The sequence below is a fragment of the Nyctibius grandis genome, chromosome 5 (genome assembly GCF_013368605.1).
Source record: "Nyctibius grandis isolate bNycGra1 chromosome 5, bNycGra1.pri, whole genome shotgun sequence".
Classification (NCBI taxonomy): Eukaryota; Metazoa; Chordata; class Aves; order Nyctibiiformes; family Nyctibiidae; genus Nyctibius; species Nyctibius grandis.
Window position 1 is genome coordinate 46,256,699 of NC_090662.1, and position 23,805 is coordinate 46,280,503.

The window sequence follows — 23,805 nt, forward strand, 5'->3', positions numbered from 1 at the left end:
AAAAATACACAGTAACTACATTCCTTATAATTCTCAAGGGCTTTGTAATAGTACACAATGATTTCATAGAAGAATATAAATATAACCAAGGATAAAATATCCACATTTCCAAAGTCAGCATATTTATTTTTGTGGACATATGGCAAGTGGAAGTGTGCATAAAGCTGGGGTTCTATATTTGCACTTTCTTGCTTCTAAACATAACTGTTTTCTGAGCAGTCACCACAATTTATACACAGAACTTTCAGGTGTGCTTATTAGCTGCTAGAACAGTTGTACAGACCAATGAGTTAATAAACAATAGTTACCATTCAGACTAAGTTTTTACAGCTAGAAGGAATATCTAGGCTCTGTACATTTGTACTGCAGTCCTTGTAAAAAGTTGCAATACAATTTAGTAGCAACATAGTGCATTATATCCAGAATCTTGCAGAATGCGGCAATATACTACTGTGATGAGTTTAGGCTGTTGACACAAGGATAAGTAAGCTAGTGCTTCTTCTGGTTTGTTCGTGATACCTGCAGATATAATGTATTTTGCAATGTTTGATTATTACCCCAGAGGATATTAAAGTAGATTTGTGAGTAAAAGAAAGTATTCCAATGAGATTCTTTGAGGCCGGCATGCATTTTGCTAAAACAGAGAATGCAATGCTATAACAGTTATCAACACTTATGTTTTCAAGGAGTTGGGTATTTTTATTAATGGACAACAGATAGAAAATACTGTTTCACTAGGAGGTTCTGAAATGATGTATTGCGCTATTCAGCTTTGCACTCTTGGTGTTTTGTCCTATCTGATATCACACTGTATTTTTATGCATCTTAAACACCATGGCGTGGAAATTCATATGGGATTATTACTTCTCTTCAAAGATTAGCAGCAACAGTCAGAGTTGTATTTCAGGTAATCTAGATGGGTATCATTTAAATTCTTCCATCCTCCGCAGCAAGTGATTATTTATTTTCAAATGCGTTTGTGAATGTGTTATTTATAGCCCCTTATGTGTCCCCTCTGAAGTTGACTGTGGGGTCCAACTGATATAAGAAAGGCTGAAGCAGAAGTAATTTACTTGCCACAAAGCTTGGTAAGAGAGATAAAGCAGGAAAAACAACTAAAAGGAAGGTGTAAGAGACTGTGTAATTGTTTAAAGTATACTAGCCACAACTTTAAATTACACATTCTTATCCATAGACAGGATTGGAGGAAGATAGAAATTGTGTTATCTGCCAGAGTCCCTTTGACTCATACTGAAAGTGTCCATAGAATTTAGTTATCTTCCTAGTGGTGCTTAAATTTCCAATGGAGAAGAGTAACACAGAAGTTCAGTGCTTGCTCTGTAACAACGAAAACAGGAAAAAAAGAGGCAATGATAAAAAAAAAAAAAAAGTGTGAATTTTTCTCCTAAAATCTTACCAAGAGAATAACAGCTTAATTGCTCAGTATTTGGAGTTCTTAGCTTTCCAATGAATTGCTCAAAAGTGTAATAGAACCTGTAATTCCAAACATTTTCTTGCACAAAGAAGAGCCTGTTGCATATGCAATCATTGCTTTATTTTTTGTGAGCCAAATTGTATAAGTTTGCACTATTTCCACAAAATGGAAAACATAACTAGTAGTCCCAGGAGTAACACAAATATCACCTCACTCCATGGGGCAAATCTGTAGTGGATGCAAATCATCATAACCCTGCATGAAGTATGTGATATGTTGGCAATTGCCAACAACGTTGGTGTGAGATTGCTCAAACAGTAAAGGAATATTTCAATAGGAGAATGTTGAGTTGTAACTGGACGCATGTACTGCAGTTTAGTTTTATTTTATTGACTCCTTCAGTAACCACTGTAGGAGCTTAGTGAGTCTCTTTTCCATGGCTGGAATATAGAATCTGAAGTGCCCAAATCCCAAGGGCTGAGGTGCTCAGGAATTGCTTATTGCCTGAAATGCTGAAAGGATAGAAACTGCTGCAGAGAATTAGCTGGCCACTCATCATCCTGAGCTGCACTTTCATGTTGTGCATTGCTTAAATTTCAGTTCTTCAGCTAAATTTGTAGTTTAATGATAGCGACATCTGGAAGAAGTTTCAGCACTGTCTGCATTGAGACCTTGCAGAGATACTCTTTCAGTATCAATGCTGGACTACAAAAACCACTTTGGCATTCCTTTTGCCCCTGAAGAATAAGAAACTGGTGACTTCAGCTACCTAACAGGATGGTGTAGAGAAGATGGGGCCAGACTCTTCTCTAAAATGCAGAGTGAAAGGACAAGAGATAACAGATGCAAGTTACAGCAGGGGAGATGACGATTAAAAGTTAGAAAAAATATTTTTACCTTGAGGGTGGTGAAACAGTGGAGCAGGCTGCCCAGAGAGATTGTGGAAGCTCTGTCCTCAGACGTGTTCAAGACTCAACCAAATAAGGCCCTGAGCAACTTAATGTAACTGGATCTGCTTTGAGCAGGTCATTGGACCAAATGGCATCTGGAACATCTTTCTGATCTAAATTACTTTATGTTTCTGTGAGGACTGAAGTGTTCACTAAATATAGGCAGAGAAAGGAAATACCAGTATAATGTCAGGTTGGACATTAGGAAGAATTTCTTCTCAGAAAGGGCTATTAGACATTGGAATGGGCTGCCGAGGGAGGTGGTGGAGTCACCATCTCTGGATGTGTTTAAGAAAAGACTGGACATGGCACTTAGTGCCATGGTCTAGTTGACAGGGTGTGTCAGGGCAATGGTTGGACTCGATGATCCCTGAGGTCTCTTCCAACCTGGTTGATTCTGTGATTCTGTGATTCTGTAATAAATAAACATGCTACCAGGTACTAAAATCTTCTTCCTATCTCCTTCCTGTATGGTGATTGAAACAATTCTTCTATTACTAGAGCAGAGCTTCAAGGGTGCATAGGAAGTGCAGAGCTGTGACAGATGGGAAGGAGGTTATAATCTGGTTGCACCTCTGGAGGCACAGTGAAATTCAATCCCAGCTGCCTGTTCAGGATGTTTTTATACTGGCTTAGAGAAAAAATTAAAACTACTCTTCAAGGATCCTGCAAACACAGCATCTGCAGGGTTTGTTGAAGCCATATTTATGTCCAGTTTTAATGACTAGAAGCTACTTCTGGTCACTGATTGTGGAGTTAAAAGTAAGTTTTCAGTAAAAGACATTCTATCAGGTAATTGTGTTTGTTAATAATAGATTGTGCTGCTAAACACACTGCAGCTCTTTCTTTAAAAATGTGGTGATTCAAAGTTACTGTACTGCAGTGCTTTATTGATTTCCATTATTTACATTACTGTTGTGAAAATAAAACAACAGTCACCATCAAAATTTTGCAATCGTAGGTGGCACTAAACAATGCCACCCACCAGTTTTACTTGTAGCAAAAACACAGTGTTTAGAAAAATCCTCCCATTCTCTTATGCCTTTTTTTAAGCAATTGTGCAAGAAAAGTTTCCAGTGTAGAGGTGTTGGCATAAGAGATGGGAAGGAGGATAATAAGTGAAGAAATCATTATAAACACATACTTGATGAATGCTGAGTTAAAACAGTAGTTTGATAATTCAGTTGCTTGCTGTTTATGATCTGAAGTTATTTTTTGAAATAGCCATACAGACAAGTGTGGCCTTATTCCTTTGACTAAATAACCAGTAAAATGTAGGATAAAGGACCAAAAAGGATATTCTGTCCAGTCTTCTGTCACTGGCAACCATATTAACCCTTTCATAAACCAACTAAGCTTTATTTTAAACAAGTTAATCCCCACTACTCCAATGGGAAAGTTCGTCCAGAAATTCATTCATCTCATTGTTAGAAATTGTTTATAACCCACATGATGAGATTGCATCCATTTATTACTTTGTTAATATTGTCCTTTAACTTAAAATGTTGCTTTCCCTCTTTTTTTATTGATCTTTTTAAATATGTGAGGGAATAATCCCATCCCCTTCCTTCTCTTTTGCAAGGCTAAACCAAATTTTCTCTTTTCTTTCCCTTCAGAAGGGTTTCTTCTTCCCCATGAACATCCAAGTAGCCCTTCCCTGCAGCTGCTCCCAATTTAACTCACGTCTTGAACATGGGTGATCAAACTGTTCATATTCCAGATGTGGTCCTGTCAGTCTGTTACGCTGACAGTGATACACATTCAAGACAGCTGCACCTCAGAGAGTTGATGGAAAAAACCCCAGCATATTCATCTGATATCTTTCGGAATGTCGAGTGAAAACCAAACAAATCTTTGATGTTATCTGTGTTTATCAAAGATTGGCTATTTCGTTAAAGACGGGAAATGAATGACTGCATTAAAGACAGCTTATTAAGTAGTGTTCCAAATTCTGTTCTTAATTACTCCTGTACAGGCTCATTTTAATCAAACTGAATGAGCTTGTGCAGGTGTGACTGAGAGCAGGATTTGTCCCATTAAGCGAGTTTGATGCTCTTACAAATAGGTAGCATATAACTCAGTGGGCTGGGGATAAATGTATTCTCTGATTGCCATGATTAAAATAGAAAACAGATTGTCCTGTTTTCATGACAGTTGCCTAAATTAACCTGTACTGCAGATGCACAGCACTGGAAGAAATGTCAATAGGGTTGCTTTGACTAAACTGACGTTATTTTCACTTTCCTTGATGTCAAGAGAGATGTAAGGATTTAATTTTTTTTTTAAAGGCAGTGGGCTGTGCATAGGTAAAGGATAGAGGGCCATTCATTAAGGCCAATGTGTAAGGTTAATAAGAAGATCTTTTAATTTGCTGTTTGCTTGCCTGGAGCTTAATCTGTGCTACAGTCCTGCAGAGATCACTTGAGTCATTCATAGGATTAATATGGCCCAGAGAAAGAAGTAAAAGCTAGAAGTACAGGGGAAGACAAATCTCACAATTTCACCTTCCTTTTTTTTTTTTTTTTTTTTAACTAGAAAGGCTGAGCTAAGCAAAGAGACATTTACATACTTTTTCCAATGTATCACACCCTGTGACAGGCCTAGAGCAAAGCAACTTTAGGTTAACGGTTGGACTTGGTGATCTTAAAGGTCTTTTCCAACAAAAACAATTCTATGATTCTTGAAAACTTGAAGTTTTAGGCACTCAGTCTATACCTGAACCTTCTTACTCCCCAAGATCTGGGGCTCCTACATGGTTTTGAAATCTTTCACCACTATACCATTCTCAGCCCACCTGGGCTAAGCTTGACTCAGGAAAAAATCAGGGCCTTTGCCATCATGCGCCAAAAGGCAGGGGCTGCTGTGGAAATGTTGGCAGCTGGCAACCCCGTGGAAGCCTGGTGGGAGAAGAGCTATTGATGAGGGCCCCATCCTCAGGTTCCTTGGGGTACGTCCATCATGGGTGCCCAAGGGCTGGGCAGGTGCCTCTTGTCCCATCACTTCCACAATAAATAACCATTTTTCTCAAGTAAGCAGAACTTTAACTACTGCAAAATCCATAGTCCTCTTTGGGATTTCTCTTCTTGCCCTGGATAATTAGAATCACTGATGTTGTTACCAAATTAAACATAAAAAAGCTAAATTAAGTCATTACAGCAGTTTCTTTGTTATTTGTTTTGATAGCAAGTCACATTTATTTTACGTTATATTTAAACTTTCAAGTTTCAAGTAAGATAAAAGGGACATTTCATGCTTCTTAGATCTGTTATTTCAGGCTGCCTGTAAATTTAAGAAAACCTCATAGTATTTACATTTGGTTTGTGTTTCCATGATTTTCTTTCTACAAATTAAATGAAACATTTTTAAGTTATTAGTGTTGTATGGTATTTGTTATTCAGTGTTTTTACATTAAGTCTTAGATTCATTACATGCCATCTTATGTGCCAGAAACTGGATTTTGTGCTGCAATTAATCCCACCAATCAGTTTCTAAAATTTGGAATGGAAATCTTTTGAAGTATCTCTTCTCACAGTGTTTTTCAACTTCTCTACCTGGTTATAGCTGCAACAGGTTTTTGAAAATGGGAAAAAAAAAACCCCAACAAAATACTGAATAATGGAAATGTGTTTTAATTGGTATTTGGTATATCTCTATAAGGTGTGATGTGACCTGGTCAAGTGAAGTTCTGAAAAAGTGAACTTCCTGAAGAACTTCGAAAGACTGACTGTGCTATTCATGTCAGGAAAGCTGGAAGAACGTATGCTCTAAGTGAAGACTTCACAAGGGCGTGTAGCGATAGGATGAGGGGTAATGGTTTTAAACTGAAAGAGGGTGGATTTAGATTAGATATTAGGAAGAAATTCTTTACTGTGAGGGTGGTGAGACACTGAAACAGGTTGCCCAGAGGAGTTGTGGCTGCCCCCTCCCTGGAAGTGTTCAAGGCCAGGTTGGATGAGGCTTTGAGCAACCTGGTCTAGTGGAAGGTGTCCCTGCCCATGGCAGGGGGTTGGAACTAGATGATCTTCAAGGTCCCTTCCAACCCAAACCATTCTATGATTCTATGACTTTTCCATTTTATTTCGAAAAGTGGCTAGTGTATCTTTAGATGTATTCTTTTACTGTATACAAATGTGGTACAGGTTGCTATTTAATGGCATTGTGGTTCAACAGTTCCTGCATAAGCTAGAAGCTACAGCTGTTCCTTAAGAAGAGACAATAATTCTGTGACCTATTTTGTATTATAATCCCTGTGCTTGTGTATTTCTTGCTACTTAATATTATGCAACAGTAAATAACTGTATTCAACAAAGGCTAACCATTATAATTTATCAATAATATCCACAGAAATGTACTATCACAGAAAATATGGACTATTTGTTAGCAAGTTAATGGAAAAAGTTTTATTATCCCATTTTCCCAGAGTTATACAAGGGACGTTATCAAAAGAAGCTGCACATAGATTTAAATAGCTGGGCCAGATTTCCATTAAACCCTTGCATAAGCTTCTTCCCACATGGCCTTTCGGGCTTAATATTTCAGCAATTACAAGTTTTCATTTCCTTTATATATGTGCGGGGATGTGTCTTAACCAATTTAAATGGATTCTGCCTATATCTGGTTGACACCTCTTGCTGAAAACAAGTAAGGAAACAAAATGGCTCCAAATGTCTCAGCATTAACTCCGAGTTGTTCTTGAAGAGAGAGACAGAGCTCCTAGTTGCTTGCAAATTTGTGTAGCTGGAGTCAAACTAACACAGTAAGAATGTGACGTTCATGTTGTTTTCACCGTATAGTGGTAGGATTCTAGGTGGAGTTGCAAGTAACATTTGTTTCCATTCATACATGAGTGACAGATAATAATAATCAATCTTCTTGCTTGATTTCAGAACTCTCTCAGAAAATGACAGTACCTCTTTACCACCTGCTGACTCCTGTACCAGTCCTACTAAAGTGGATTTGTCATTCAGTAAGACTGCCAAACAGTGCCTAGAGGAAATATCTGGTGAGTAACAATAAGTCAGGAGAAGCCTGTGAACTTCTTTGTTTTCATCTGTTTTTTACCAGGAGCTTTGCAACGGGTTGAAATAATACTTCCGACCTCTATTCATGAGTGGTATCAAATATGCAGAAAATTTGGGTCACACAGAGTTAGTGCTTCGCATGTACAGTTCTCTTATCTGAACTGGCTCCTTCTGTTCAAATATCCTCTTCATCATTTTGCAGAAACTGGGCTTTCACAAGCTACGGTTTCAAGTCATTATTATTTTTCAGTCATGCTGAATGTTCCAAGAGGAGCGGTGGAAAGTCAACTTCAGAATGTTTGGCACAATTGCATTTAAGATCACCAAATTAAATCATAACATCACAAATGAGACATAAATTACGTAAGATATATTTTGCTTTTATAAATGAATCTATACTCAGAAAACAAACAAGTCCTTACTATTGTACCTGGCTTTTAAGCTGCTGCTAGAGCTAAGCTGCTAAAGGTTGTGTTCTGGAATTCCTTGTAAACCTGGAGTAAAGTCCTTATTAGGTTACAAATGTGAGGGGATTTCTTTTTAATCATACTAGAATAATTCCTCTGAAGTCAACAGAGCCATGCTGATTTCCGTCAACCCAGAATCTAGCTGTAACTCTGCCTATGGATACAAAAAAAGCAAAGTGTGTCACATCTGACTTTCTCATCAGGACTGAATTGCACTGCAGGGTTGTGTGGGAGTACTTTCAAAGGGACTCTTCTGCAGAGCTGTTTTGTTGGGGTTTTGGGGTGTATTTTTATTGCTGTTATTTCGTGTTTTTCATTAGCATCCTTACTCTTATTATCATTTTTACGAGAATAAAAGTTGAAATCCTGTCCCACTGGATTAACCTGTAGTTTTTCCCACTGGATTAACCTGTAGTTTTTCGCTTTTACTCCAATTTTTTAACATTCGAATGGATTTATCATGAGTTGTGTTTTTTCTTACACATATAACTCACTTAAAGCACTCATTTGACACATCAGTCTAAAATTATCTCTCCACCAGAAGGGAAATCAGATGCCCAAGCTTTGTGGGACTGCCTTGGCATTCAGCTGACTCACACTGAAACTGAGATTTTGTTCTGGTTTATCTCAGTCTCTTTGGAAGTTTCCTAAGTCTAACATCCCCTATTTGCACAGCCAGCTTTTGTGATAAATGTGTCACCCTGAAACACGGTGAAATGTTCCTTAGAGGTGACTCATGCCTGTTAAAATTAAAGTAAAAAATTATTTTTAATTAATTCAGAAATCAGACTCATTGGTCTTGCATGTATAAAGAGCATAATTGAAACACAAATCAAAAGATGTTTCAAGGAATTATCCACAGAGATGCTAAAAGAAAATAATATCGATTCTGTACCTGCTGAAATGATCAAACAGGATACCTTGTCTCCTGGCCTTTTACTGTTCTGAACAGAAATGGAACAGCATCAAAAAGAAGAAAATGGCACAAAGGGCACTAGACATCAGAGATGTTTCTGGTCTGATTATTTAGACTCTGGCATTAGCAGCTGACTGACATAACAGGCAGCAAAGCAGAACCACTGCGAAAATGTGGTCTACAGTTTGTTGTATACAGAGGAAAACAGATGTGTGTCACCCATAATTGGCTGTTAGCAGCAAAAAGAATGAATGGATCAAGTACTACATTTGCTGAATAAGTAATTGTCTGTGTTGGTGAACTATAACCAAGTCATTGGTGATTCTGTCATTGGTGAACCCGCATGGGAAAAAAACCTAGTGTGATGGCCATTCAGATATTCCATGATGGATTAGCCTTGAAAAAGGATGATTGCCATCCAGAGGGACCTTGACAGGCTTGAGAGATGGGCCCGTGCGAACCACGTGAAGTTCAACAAGACCAAGTGCAAGGTCCTGCACGTGGGTCGGGGCAATCCCAAGCACAAATACAGGCTGGGTGGAGAATGGATTGAGAACAGCCCTGAGGAGAAGGACTTGGGGGTGATGGTTGACAAGAAGCTTAACATGAGCCAGCAATGTGCACTTGCAGCCCAGAAGGCCAACCGTATCCTGGGCTGCATCAAAAGCAGTGTGGCCAGAAGGTCGAGGGAGGTGATTTTGCCCCTCTACGCCACTCTCATGAGACCCCACCTGGAGTACTGCATTCAGCTCTGGGGCCCCCAACATAAGAAGGACATGGAGCTGTTGGAGTGAGTCCAGAGGAGGGCCATGAAGATGATCAGATGGCTGGTGCACCTTTCGTATGAAGACAGGCTGAGAGAGCTGGGGTTGTTTGGCCTGGAAAAGAGAAGGCTTCAAGGAGACCTTCTAGTACCTGAAGGGGGCCTACAGGAAAGCGGGAGAGGGAATTTTTACAAGGGCGTGTAGCGATAGGATGAGGGGTAATGGTTTTAAACTGAAAGAGGGTAGATTTAGATTAGATATTAGGCAGAAATTCTTTACTGTGAGGGTGGTGAGACACTGGAACAGGTTGCCCAGAGGAGTTGTGGCTGCCCCCTCCCTGGAAGTGTTCAAGACCAGATTGGATGAGGCTTTGAGCAACCTGGTGTAGTGGAAAGGTGTCCCTGCCCATAGCAGGAGGTTGGAACTAGATGATCTTCAAGGTCCCTTCCAACCCAAACCATTCTATGATTCTATGAGTCTATAAATTCTGTTACTTAGCAACATCTTTATTATGGTATGATCAAGGGGTTATACCAGTATCAGCAAGGAGATAAACAAGGGTTATTTCCTTGATGTAGTCACTTATGTCCAGGGTGTTAAGAGGTGAATCCAGAATTTCTTTCACTTGGATGTTATAATTTTCCTGAAATCTTCCATGGCTGCTATGGATGGACATCATCTTTATATTATCTCAAGCTTCTTTTGCAACTTGGTAGCCAAACACACTAGCACAATATATTGGTAGGCAATAAGGATTATGCAAGGGACTAAACATCTGTGGAAATGACTAAACAGCTTGTAGGAGCGAGTTCATAATTGCTGTCCCACCTGTATTATGTTTCTGCTTCATTAGTCTTTACATTAGTCTAAACTGCTCAGGACTAAGATATGTTAGTCCATATCATTGTATAAACTGTTTCTCTGCCTTCAGAATCTTTACAAACTCATGTTTGTTGTTGTCTCTTGGCTGAAGATTACTGCTCTCATAACCAGGCAAGCAGATCATATCAGAGCTCCTAATCGACTTCAGGGCAAAATCATCCAATCAATCTTAAACTAATGCTGTAAGCATGGCAAGACTTCTCCACAATATAGGCAAAACTTGGATGGGAACAACAAAATTTTAAAAAGATTTAGGAGTGGTTGGTCAGGCACCATTCTTCCTGAGTGATTCAGGATACCAAAACCAAGCTAATTTCCTTGCTCTAGTGGTGGACGGTTGTGGCTCTGTTTTCTGTGCCCAGAAAGGCAGTTCACATTCCTTTGCCCCTGTCTCAACACCGGTGATAGGGAAGTGGACAGGGAAAGCAAGAAGCTGTAGGTGTAGTTTTCAGCTCTCCTCTGCTGTGTCTTCCTCCCTGTTTGTAAGGGACTTGGTTGCCTTTAAAACCTCTTCTGTCTTCCAGCTCAGAGCTGCTGAAAAGATGGGGCAAGGTCAGAGTGTAAGCTATTTTTTTCCTGCTGACTACTGTGCAAGTGATCACTTAGTTTTTGCAGCTGTGAGAGGAGGGTGGTGCTGGAAGGTGAGGGAAATGGTGAGGCTGGTGTAGGCATGGACCCAGAAGTGCTGCCCTGATAAACAGAACAATCTCTTTATTTTAACTTGTCCCCATAAATCTGCTGCCTTAGGTAATTTCCCACGTGGCTTATGCCTAAAGCCAGTTCTGCCTCTTGGTAGAGCTACTGTAAATCTGAGTTTCTTCACTGTTCCTCTGTCTCTGCTAGGAATTTGTTCCAGATGTGATCTAAAGTGCTTCAGACTTTTTTCCTACTTTTTTTTTTTCCCCTGAATATTCCACAGCTCAGCCAGAGCAGTCCCAGATGTTTCCATGGTGCATGTGCAGATCAGTGGTACAGCTCATGCGCAGTAGGTGTAAGGCTTCCTGCACACCTTGGCTGCTCTCTGCATGCATGGTGCCAGTGATACCTGTACACACGCTAAATGGGTCCCACTTGTAGGCACGAGTCACCTGTGCAGTAGTTTTGGTGTGTTCTGCGTATGGTAGACTCATTGCACATCTGGCACACAGATGTGTAGGCTTCTGTCCAGGAAATCCCAGACCGAAATTTGTGAGTCTTAAATAAGGACCAGTACTGCAGTCATGTATGAACACTCTTTCTTGCATGTACTTTATGTACCCGTTGCCTCAACAAGGCTACTCAGTATCTATGTGTCTGCAAAAGTGGAGTATAACTTTATAGACAGGATTTTAAATGAGAATGAATAGAAGGGCTAATAAAGTAATCAAGTTTGGCTCTTGTTTTTCATGGTATGAGTAGGAACAAGTTGTTCAGATGTTCTTACCCAGTATTCCTACTTGTAGTAGCTGTGACATTTATCAGTCTCTGCTGCAAGTTTATTGGAGAAGGATGTCAGTAAGTTAATTATTTAATATTCTGTTGTAAACTGTACATGTCAGTAACTACAAAGTATTATTTTATGAAATCAGTGACAGTGTTTGGCTTTAACAAGTGTTTACATGTTCAAAGAGCTTAATGCAAAGTGTTTGAATAATTATTCATGAATTTGCAAATATTGACTAATTATAAAAAAATCTGAGGGATGAAGCAGAAATGAAAGAGTAATTTTAAGAGTTATAGGCCAATATCAATGGCAGGATTAGCATATATATTTACTGTGCTGCTTTTTTTGGTCTCTGAAAGAAATAGTTAATTAATAGGTGTGGAAATAGTTTACAGTATTTTTTTTTCAATTAAGTTTGGCTGAAGAGATTCATAATCTTATGCATTTGCAGATCTATTACATAATTCAAAGGCTCCAAACTATGCACTGAGACTTCAAAGAAAGTCTTATCTGACAGGAAAATTTGTCCCTAGATTATTAGTTCTTAAAATAATTTTTATAATTCCTTTTATGAAAGAGACAGTAAAAATAAGGTCATACGTTACACTGACTGTGATGGTTTGGGGAAGTTCTCTGTGTTGTTCTTGATTTAAACATATTCCTGTGTGGTGTATGGGGAATACATTGAATTGCAAGGTAGTTGGGGAATAATGCTCTGTCATGACATTTGCTCTCCTCTGGTCTCCGATACTGTGTGCTTAGTTTAGAAAGATGTATTTGCTTCTTACTCTATTTCATTCATTTAAAAAGGAGGGAAGACCTTTATAAAAGTATTCTTCAATAAGAAACCTGAGCATTTTCCGCATTGCAATTTTGTGTTTTGTCAAATGATGCCCAACAGAGAAGTGTGGTAAAGCAGAAGGATAAATTCAGTGTTCTTTGTGCTGAGCCCTTGGTCCATGATGTACACATATGTCTGCCGTATCTGAGGATGACCGTGATGATCTGTCTACCAAGTGAGGCAGTGGGATTAATGGGAGAAAAATTCATCTAATCTTGTAATTAAGGGTAATAGCATGATGTTTGTACACATGAAGGCTGAATGAAGGTTGTGTGATTAGCCTCAGTACCTCCATATGCCAGCATTTGACTCATTGCATTTTTAATGTATGTAGAAAAGGAAATGAGGCAGGTGGATGCTGGAGCTGCCAGCTACCCTCACATGGCTCCCACGCAGTTCAGGTGTTGTTCCCATGCCTGAATGATGGTCCATGACCTGTGTCCTGCTGGAGCTGGGCTGCAGTAAATAGCACAGATGGGAGAAGAAACAGGTCAGCAGAGACACCAAGACCCATTGGGTTGCCCAGGACACAGCTGTACCCCTACCAGAGACTCTTTCAGCCTGGAGTGATGTGGCATCTATTGCCAACACCATACATGAGGTTTGACGTGACTCATTGGGTGAAGACATTTCATTGCCTGCTGTAAGTTTTTCTACTCCCAGCTGGAAAGAGGACTAAATATACCCAGCCATTTCTGGCAGTCTTGTATCTGGTCTATTCATGCTCAGAACTGAGCAGCTGCACTGTGCATTGCTTCCCTAGCAGAGCAACGCTTAACACGAGCGAGTACGTCCTGTCCGCAGGGCTCACTGAGGCCAGATACAGCACCACAGTAATGACTGCTACATACGACCAGGCATGCACGCCATGAGCTTGGTGAGGAGGCAGAGCAGGTCCATACCTGCCCAGAGCTGACCATGGAGACAAGCCACTGACTTTAGATCTATGCTCATGAAAGGGCAGGTGAGAAAGTTACCATTCATTTACTTGGAGTATCAGGGAGAGATCCAGCCTTGCTGTATATGGTAGGAAAGGTCCTGTTCCCTTGATCCCACTGCACTGCAGTGCTGTGTGAAGCCAAATCATTGTCCTTCCTCTTTATTTGAAACATACCAACTGAGAATACTGTACTGATTTGAGTATAAATTGAGGTTTTAAAACCATCAAGTCGGAAAAGAGTGAGATTGCCCTTTATTTTGCAAATTCCCTACTGTAAATACAACCCTATGAAGCCTTCCTAATAACTTCAACAGCTTCCTCAGCCGTGCTGAACAGGCAGTTACAGCCGCACGGCGCCAGCAGCGTGTACTGGTGCGGGAGCATGTGGGCAGTACCCGAGCTCTGCTTCCTCAGCCGGGGCCATGTCAGCATCCGCACCAACGCGCCAGGCTCTGCTGTAGGCAGGCACCAGCACGTTCATAAAGACCTTCTAAGGGCCCATATGCCACTACAGGAGTAAATACAGCAGTGCAACCATCTAGGTCGTACCTTTTGTTTCCATGCTGAAGAAGTGGAAGGCATTTAATATTTGGGATGATTTTGTACTCAGGCTGACAGAGCATTCTTCTTGTCTCCTCTCACTTTGACTTTGTGGGCTGGGTGGGGAGGGGGAGTGGTATCTTTTCTTGCTGTGGACTGTGTCTTTCTAAGAATGTGTCAGTGATTTAAAATGGAAAATCATCATTGCTTGATAGTACTAATTTTTTTCTAGATTAGTTCTGTGTTTATGAGAGTTACCTAGGAAAAAATGTACCCTTCCTTTAAAATTTCTAAGAAGTTTCTCCCATGTATTTTTTCCTTAAATATCTTTAAAAACTGTAAACTGAGACAGCAAAAAGCAAGAAGTACACTGAGGCTTCTGTTAACACCCATTTATTCATACAGGAAATCTGCAAACAGTCTGTAATTCTTAGGGTGGCATTTTTAAAGGTTACTTCCCTGTCAAGGTTTCTCAGGTAGGGATTTGAGATGAGCATATTTTCACACTGACAAAAGTGGTATATTTTTATACAGCAATTTACATATTTGTAGATTTCTACATAGTGTTTTATGAAATTAATTGCCCCTAGATAAAAAGTTTGTGTCTAAAAAATTAGAATGAAATTCAGCTAGTTCTTTGTTCATCTGTCTAATATTTCTGGGACTAATATATTTTTCTCTGTGAGAAAAGGTGTACATTTAAACATAAATCTCCTTTCTCTCTTGATAATATATTTAAAAACCACATTTGGAACTGGTGAACTTGGTTCAGACATGATACTGAGTTGCTTTGTAAAAAAATTACTATTCCATTAATAGATTTTCTTCAGAAGATTGCAAAACAATGATTTTATTACAGCTTTTTAACTCCATACTAGCCTCTGAATCTCACAGAGATGCAAACAAGGTATATTTTGAGGAGAAAGAAATGAAATATTTCCTTTTATAAATCACCTTAATGGGTAGGTACTGTTGTTTTAGCTTCTTTATGATCTTAAATTATATTTTTTTTTATTTAGAGCAGAAATTGCAAGACTGAAGGTCCATCTGCAAATCTGCTTTTAGCTTCCTGCACAGGGAGTAGAGTGATATGGAAGAAATAGTTTGTCATCCTTACCTTTTGGGGAGAAAAATAGGGTTTGACTGTGAGCTAGGTCTGTTACTGTAGCATCCCATTCAGGTGAAGTTGTGTCTTGATACCTGTGGCACCATAAACTGGGCAGAGGCTTCTGTGTCTCCGGTTTAATTCACCAGGATGTTTGCTGCCATGGCAGCCAACAGCATTTGCTGCAGTAGCAGAGAAGAGCCGTATATCTGGGAATGCAGGTTGAATACTAAAACGTAAGGAGGCTTGTGCAGAGCTTTGTGTCAGTGGTTAATTTTGGCTCTTTATTGAGCTCTGACGTGGAGGCTGTATTTGCAGTTCTGTGTCAGCCCACCTAAAGTGAAGAGCCGTGCACTGGGATCAGTCATCATCTGCTGAGAGGGGGGAGGAAAGCCCGAGACAGCACTTGTGCCTACTTTGGGTTTCAGAAGGCAGCAGCTGTAGACAGAGATGCAGGCCCACCGCTCTGATCAGACCGGTGATTGGATGGAGAGGGGAAAACACAGTTGGCTTTTGGGATTACTTCTGTGCTGGAGCAGAGTGTTTGATCAACTCTCTTCTGCTTGAGAGAAATTCAAGTGAAAATGACTGTAAGTACTGCAGATTAATGTGATGGGAGACAAGTGGCTTAGCAGAGACAGCAGCGTAATTTTAAAGAAAATGACTGTGCCTGTCTAGTCATTTGCAGTACGTACACTGCATGTTTGAGCTGTGCTTTTCATTACGAGTGCAAGCGTGTGCTACCTGGGATGTGCAGCGTGCGGTGCTGGAGGGATCACCTCCCAGACCTTGTGGGGGAATTGAACTGCTGTCCATCTCAGAAATATGAAATCTAACTGAGGTGAAGCCCCAGCTGGAAAGATGCAGCGATCTGCTGAACTGTCAGTGTTTAAAAGCAAGGAGGTTAGAAGAGGGTGTGTTCGTCTTCAGAAGCAGAAGTCTCTAACCAATCTCACACTCATCAGCGAAGGGGAGAAGAGGCGATACTCCTACAGGGGGAACTGGTTTGGAAACGCCTCCAAGTCCAGCCAGAGTTACCTTCAGTGGGAGGCAGAAGCTGGGAGCAGAGGCTCTCTTTCCAAGGCACTCTCGCAGTCGGTGCACTCTCTCTGCCACCCCAGCCTCACTGCACCCCAAGCGTTCCAAGCGCTACCACCTGCTGCAAGCAGGACGTCCAGGAGGTCAGGAGATCGACATACAGGTGAAGTCTTCGAGACTGACAATGAGGAGAGGGAAAAATCAGATGATGGAAATGCATCCTGGACGTCCCATTTCCCCAGCAGGAACTGGGCAGAGGAGGAGGAAGAAGGCTGCTTGCGTGAAGGGACTGCACATCTGGATGAAGATGTCATAATAACTATGCTGGGCGACCTAGAACAGGTCCTTTATACTGATATTTTAGGTAAGTTAACTTTGGCTTGACGTCTGGAAGGGCAGGAGGAGACTCAGGTTTTAGCACATGTCTGCATGGAGCAGATTTTTGTCTTGACGGTGATTTCACAAGACAACTAGGTTTATTTGCAATAGTATGCAAAAAGAGGGACTAGTCATTTCTTCCCTGTTTGCTTACTCTTACCTCTAAAGGCTGTATGAAATGAAGATAAATGTCTAAATCACTTTTGATGGGTGCATGGGCAGCAACAGCCTGTGAATAATCAAGCATAGTTTGCTTATCTGTTGGAAAAAATAAGGTGAAACACTTAAATGCTGTTAGTTTACTCATAAATAATTTAATTTTAATGACATTCATTCTCATGAATTTAAAATTGAAATCTTGAATTCAAGGTTTGGTTTAGATAGAAAATGTCTTGGCCTACTTACAAACTGTCCCTCCAATACTGCTTCCCCCTTGCTCCCTGCTGATAATTTCATCCATATAGATGGAATTGTGAGTGCCAGGGTTTCAGTTTAGTTTGAATAACCAGTGTAGTTATATCAGTGCATGCCAGTGAGCATTTGAAGTCCACAGCAATAGGTGCTTCAAAAGGCTTCTGTGTTACTGGCTTTACTTTTCATCTCAGCCCTTTATAAGAGTGCTCAAATTGTTCATTTCCAAAGCTTTGTTCTTTAGCCAGTCAAATGGTTGAAGTGGCTGCTTGCTTTTCCAAGGTTATGTGGCATATGTGTCTAGCCTGGATGTTCTTTGCTGATGGATATGTTAGCCCTGATTGTGTTTAAACATTCAGGATAAAATTTTTGCTGTGTATGTAATGTAAAAAGCTATACTCTCAAAATAACAAAGAAACAAGAATTCTCTTTTTATGCATACTTTTTATTATTAGACTGTACCAGTATGCTAAAAGGGGCTTCTCCTAGAGATTAGAGGCTTGTTAGCAAAGGAAGCTGAGCTCTCCACCTGCCCCTGCTCCTCTTCAGCTGTGTGTCACTGAGCAAATCCCTGTTCTCTTGTGAGCCTCAGTTTCCCCACCTGCAGAGTAAAACTGGTACTTTCCTTCGTGAATGGAGTTAATATCTACGAGTGGACAGTTCTCTGGGGAGCTGCTTATTATTTATCTTTTTATGAAAAGTAGACAATGAATGGAATTATTATTCTCCCATTTATCTGCTTTGGGCTGTAAATACATGTGCAGAAGTACTGAAATTATTATGAATTATTATGACCAGTATTATTAAATGTGCAATTACGGATGAGCTTCAGAAATGTGAATGTAAAAGTTTAACCTAGGTGATTAGTGATTTCTGTAAAATATTTCTTTTTACTTCCTGTGTACATATCTCACACAACAGAAAAAATGATTGTGTTCTCTAGAAATCTGGAGAGAGAACCTGTAATGGTTCACTGCTTATAGATAAAAATTTGGGGACAATCTTTTGGAATATTCTTGTTTAATATAAGTGATGAAGCTTATAGTGATTTGAGCAGATTATATTTCATGAGGTCAGTAAAATATTTACATCAGACTTTCTTGTAAGAGGAACAGAATTTTGACAGAAAGTTTCAGGGTACCCTGTTTTTAGTCTTTCTTATCCCAGTCTCTCCATGTATGAAATAGAATGGCTTTTCTTCAGCCTACAAACCAGAATCACTTGAGATAACAAGCCAGGGAGCATTTCTGATATGTTGGGTCATGCAAATATGGATAGACTCTATGATGGCAGTGGGCCATAGTAATAAGCAACAAGGTGCCTGGGAGAGTCTGGGCTCCCTTTGAACCCATAAAGTGTGTCCCAATCCTGCTGCAATAAGCACCATAGCATCTCTTCGAGCAGGCACAGTGTAGTTAGCTTTCAGAAAAAAGCATGTATTCACCATCCCTATGGTCCTCTGTACAGAGGGAGGCTTGATGTAGATGGGGAGCCACAGTGCTGTCCTGAAAACGTAGGTAATGTCAGGTGCAAGTTAGGTCTGAGGATCTTGCACTCAGTGCAGAAAATTTCTCAGTCATCATGTTCTACTGTTTATACTGACTTGTTCATCCATGGTACAGCATGAGTCCATTGATGCAGCCTTCAGAGAAGGATGGAAAGAAAGAACAATTACTAAGAACAATTATTTTTAAAACACTTAATAGTTACAGTTATGGGGATTTTGTATGTAGTACTATGAAGTATTTTAAGATAGTAAAACTCCAGTTGTATCTTTTTTTAGAAAAAAATGGTGGAAAGGTTTTGAAATTACCCAGCGTATCACTGAGATATCAAAAGAGATTAAACCTCAAACTTTTCACCTTCCCAGGACAGAATAACACCACTTTTATGGTATAATTTGTCTGAAAGTGAAATATTCTTCTCTGTGAAAACATATTTTGGCAGTTTGCTATATATATGTACCTTTTTTTTTTTGTATTGCGGTTATACCTTAAGGCTTTGTTATGCTATTTACTGTACAACATATATTTAAAAAGACAGTTGTTGTCATTTTTGCTGCAATAATTTGTAGTGTTAACATACAGCAAAGGACAACTGACAAGGAGAAACAAGGAAGGAAAGGGCAAAGTCACTGCAAATATGAATTATATCCAGTTCCTCAAATAAATATAAAGGTAAAGTATTACTTTGTCTTTAATGCTGCCTGATTACGCCCTGGCATTTGTCTTTCTGTGTATAACAGAAAATTGTCTTATACCAGGCTACTGTTTCACCTCTGGTTTTAGGCAGAGCAGGAAACAGGTCCTGGGTCTTCCCCGTATAGATGTTGTGGCAGGAATATAATGTGCTCCTGGAAGTGAATTTGAGTGCATTTGGTGGAGGCAGGGAAAGCAAAGGGCAGCAACAGTGAGGAACTAAGCACACCGTAGGCAATGGCCTGGAGGCAGGCACGGACAGTCTGCCTGGGAACTGTCTGGGTTTTCAGCAGCAAGTTCAGTCTGACAGGACTTAACGGTCTCCAGCTTTGCCTTGGCATAACCCCTTTTGCCTCACGGGAATCTCCAGGATGGTGCAGAAACCTCTGCAAACAGTACATGGGATCCATGGGTACATTGATTAGCAAGGTGCTTGATTGAACACGTCTAGCTTAAAACGCATGAGTAGTGACAATTTCAATCTGAGTGTGAACGTTTGCCTCCTGCAAGGTATTACATGTAAAAATGCACATAGGTGGTTTATTTTATGGAACTAAATTTTGTGAATGGACATGCACTCAGGGTGTGTCTTGAGAAGATAGAGAGTTTGGCAGCAGTGCTGGGCCTGTATCCCCACTTCTTGTCTCCAGCTTGTTCGGGTATTAACCCCACCATTAATTCCACAGTGCCAACCCAGAGGTTTATGGACTGTTGGGACCATGAAACCACTGAAGAACTGATTTGAAGCAATAAAACAAACAAGCAAACAGCAGTTCTTGAGGGACCGTTTGGCTGCAGCAAAGAGGACAGAAGACATAACTGGGGCAAAGTAGATGGGAAAACCTCAAACTGGCGTTGCTGTCAAAGCTAGCTTGACATTGAGCCACAACTGCAGGGTACATTGGCTAGTACCATGCATCCTTTGCCTGTCAGGGAAGAAATAAAAGGTATATGGAGTGTATATGGAATAATTTATTTCCATTTAATGGAGTTTGGATTTTTCTTAAGTACCTGCAGAGTGTTCAGGCAATAGGACCTGGGCTGCAGAACAGGGTGCAGCAGCTATTCAGTTTGTCAGTGAGCTCAAAGGCTTCATCCTTTAGTCAAAACTCAAAATTAAGGAGCTTAAGTGAATCATTGTTCAAATATAGTTTCCTTCTGCAGATTCTCCTGTATATTTGAAATAAATGTTACTGTATATGTTAACCCAATGTTTTTTGTAAACCAATGTTAAACCCATTCTTGTAGTTCTGCTGCAAGTGAACCTTATTATATTTTTCCCATGCCTTCAAATAGGTGTTGTGTTGAGATCTTTTTGCCTTACCAGAATTTTTTCCCACAGGACTTTTTTTTTGTGCTTTAATTTTTCCAGAATACTTTGTTAAATATAAAATTGTCATTGTTTCTAGCCCCGTGTTGAATATTTCCCAGCTCTCTGTCCTATGCAACTTTTCTTGCAAGCTCTACATTAAGATCTCCTCCTTCTTTTTTTTCCCATTTTTTCTACTCTGCAAAGGATACCATCTTTTCTATTTCTTCTTTTTTTCCCTCCTCCTTGCCAAACGTCTCCTATCTGCTTTTTTCACCTGCCTTTCTCACTTGGATGGCACACCATGCTTTTCCTCAGAGACATCACCATTGTTGAATTTATATCTTGTATAAACTTACTTACACACAAACTTGGGAGGAGGAAAGGTGGCAACAGAATGAGAAACACAGCAACTTGAAGATGTGTATCTGCAAGTGTATTTTACATTTTACAAATATGAAATATTGTAGTGCTATATGGTATTTTGCCTCTGCTTGGATTTCTGCTCTTGATTTTTGTATGATGTTGACTTTAAATTCACCAGACTATCTCCTGTTAGATATATTCAAAGATTAAACAGTTTCTCGATGTCATGAGGATTCCAAGATTAGAATAAAAGCTTGTTCTAGATGTGAATGCTGAAAACTAGAGTTAAGTATTAGAGATAATTTTGATGATAATTTATTCTTGATGATAATATTTCCAGAAAGAATAGTAAAATTAACAAGGTGAGGTATGACATGAAATTTATCATTGATAAGAGTCAAAAAGAAATTTTTTGCACTCCATGTTCAGCATTGCACATATAACTAGAATAATGATGCTTCTTGCTAACCTTCTTTCAAGCAACAGATACAAGTCACAACCAGAAGCAGAACACTAGCTTTGAACAAATCAGTGACTTTATCACAGATTTTCTTTAGAAATTCACTCATTCTCCGAAATAAAAATGAACTAAGATTCCCTGATATATGGATATGCTAGAAAACCTGCATTTCTTTATCTTCAAATACGATTTTTGGAGGTTGCTTTGAGACTTGTTACATTTTCCTTTTTTTAATACATAATACGTAACTACTTTTTCCCTTCTGTTTGTGTTTTTTTTTTCTTTTAATTGTGTGAAGTAAACATGATTCAGGATGTTCCAGGTGAGGTTCTGTGGGCTTCACTATTCAAGATACCATACTAACTTGTCACAGTGGATCCTTGAAGGCTATTAAAAACCATAATTTTATAAATGATGTATATGTTTAGAGTGTTAAGATTTTTATCCCAAGAATAATATTTTTATAATCCCATACGAAGAATAATCTCCCCCTTCAGGAAACCATTACAGTTCAGGAAAGGTGCTTTATTAAGTGCCTGACCTAAAGAGTGCTTTGAAGTACCCTGGATGTTAAGTGCATACTGAAGAGTTGTTGTAACAGTCATCCTGATTCTTTCCAGACACAGATTTACTGTGGCTTTATTTCCTACCAAGTCATGTAAAATGTCAAGGAGGAAAAAGGGGCTGTGTAATGTATCAAGTGGTTTGGGGCTGCATCATGCCTTGATTACAGATGATAAAAATCCCAACACTGTAAATCTGAGTTTCATTAATAGATTTGGGCCCTAACAGGGATACTTCACCAGGACTCTTTTCAGTGAGTTTTTTACATACCACATGTTATTTATAAGCATATATGTGTTTTATTACTGAAAGGATGAGGTTTTATTTTTTAAAAGATTAAAGGGACAGACCTATTTACAATATGTGTGTATTCTCAGCTGGGTACACATGTGTGCACTTTATTCAACCTTATATGCTCATGTGCACTAAAATTTATGCTGGATTTTCTATTTTATTCCAGGGGAAGACCCTGAAACAAGAAGAATGAGAACTGTAAAGAATATAGCAGACCTGAGACAGAATTTGGAAGAAACTATGGTCCAGTCTTAGAGGGACCCAGATAAGCCACAGGTACACTGGTTTTGTGTAGACTGCTAAAAATGTGGACTGTAGCAGAGTATTACTACTTGCTGAATGAATTAGAGACTTGCAGGGGAAAATTAACTATGACACTAACCATACTGTTTGCCAGACTGCCTCAAAAACTTAAATGTGACTTTAATATACTTTACTGTCAAAGTGTCTTATACAATCATTCACAAAGATGGTTCTTGTTTCATATATATCTACTTAGAAGCCTGTAAGATTTATTTTAGATTATTTTATAAGTAGAGGTTATTGTATACATACATAAACACGTGTGTGCACATGCAGACACAAGCACACAGAGAGGACTTCTTAAAAAAATATCCATTCTTCCAGTCTTTGCTTTTCCTTGTTTCTCAGGAACAGAGAAAGCACAGTTCACTGACTTCTGCTTTTTGTTTGGCAGCACATTGGAGACAACTTTTGACAGCACTGTGACAACTGAGGTGAATGGGAGAAGCATTCCAAGCTTGACAAGCCGGTCCACTCCGGTGACTTGGAGGCTAGGGCAGGCCAGTCCTCGGCTGCAGGCGGGAGATGCCCCGTCCTTGGGCACTGGTTATACTCGCAGCAGTGCAAGTCGCTTCATACACACAGATCCTTCTCGATTCATGTACACCACCCCGCTGCGCCGAGCAGCTGTTTCTCGCCTTGGAAATATCTCACAGATCGACATGAGTGAGAAGGGAAGTGGTGATTTGGACATATCCTCTGAAGTTGATGTTGGTGGCTACATGAGCGATGGGGACATTCTTGGAAAAGCCTCCGAAACTGATGACATAAATAGTGGGTAAGTAGCACTTTTTTCCCATTTGAACTAATGCAGGATTGACAGGTTTGATAGGATTTTTCTAACAAATTCTGGCACATGAGTGGAAGTTGCATTATGGTTGCTACATAAAAATATACATATAAAAAAACAATAAAAAAATAAGCCCCTAAGCTGCCGGGGGGGCTCTCATCTGCCTTCAAATTCAGTTGTTCTCCTTTAACATCAACGTGACTTTGCTATGAACTTTGATAAGAGTAGAGGTACTTCTTATTATTTACTGGACTTCTTAGTTGTCTGGGTAAACCATCATTTTGCACTACTTGCCCTGGGATGTGTCTTCTTTCAGTATTTTTATATTTTATTTGATATGGTAGATATGGTGTTGGATGCAGCTGTGGGAAAAGCAGTTGCTGACAGGCCTGACTTTCTCTGTTTCCACT

At 39.7% G+C, this 23,805-nt stretch overlaps 1 protein-coding gene across 1 annotated transcript in view; it reads left to right on the forward strand.

Annotated features, from left to right (window-relative positions):
* NAV3 (neuron navigator 3) overlaps nt 1-23,805 on the forward strand; it is a 269,185-nt gene that overhangs the window by 133,682 nt on the left and 111,698 nt on the right. Inside the window, 4 exon segments of the mRNA XM_068400337.1 lie at nt 7,272-7,387; nt 22,469-22,545; nt 22,547-22,578; nt 23,000-23,383. Of these exon segments, the coding sequence (XP_068256438.1) occupies nt 7,272-7,387; nt 22,469-22,545; nt 22,547-22,578; nt 23,000-23,383 (609 nt within the window).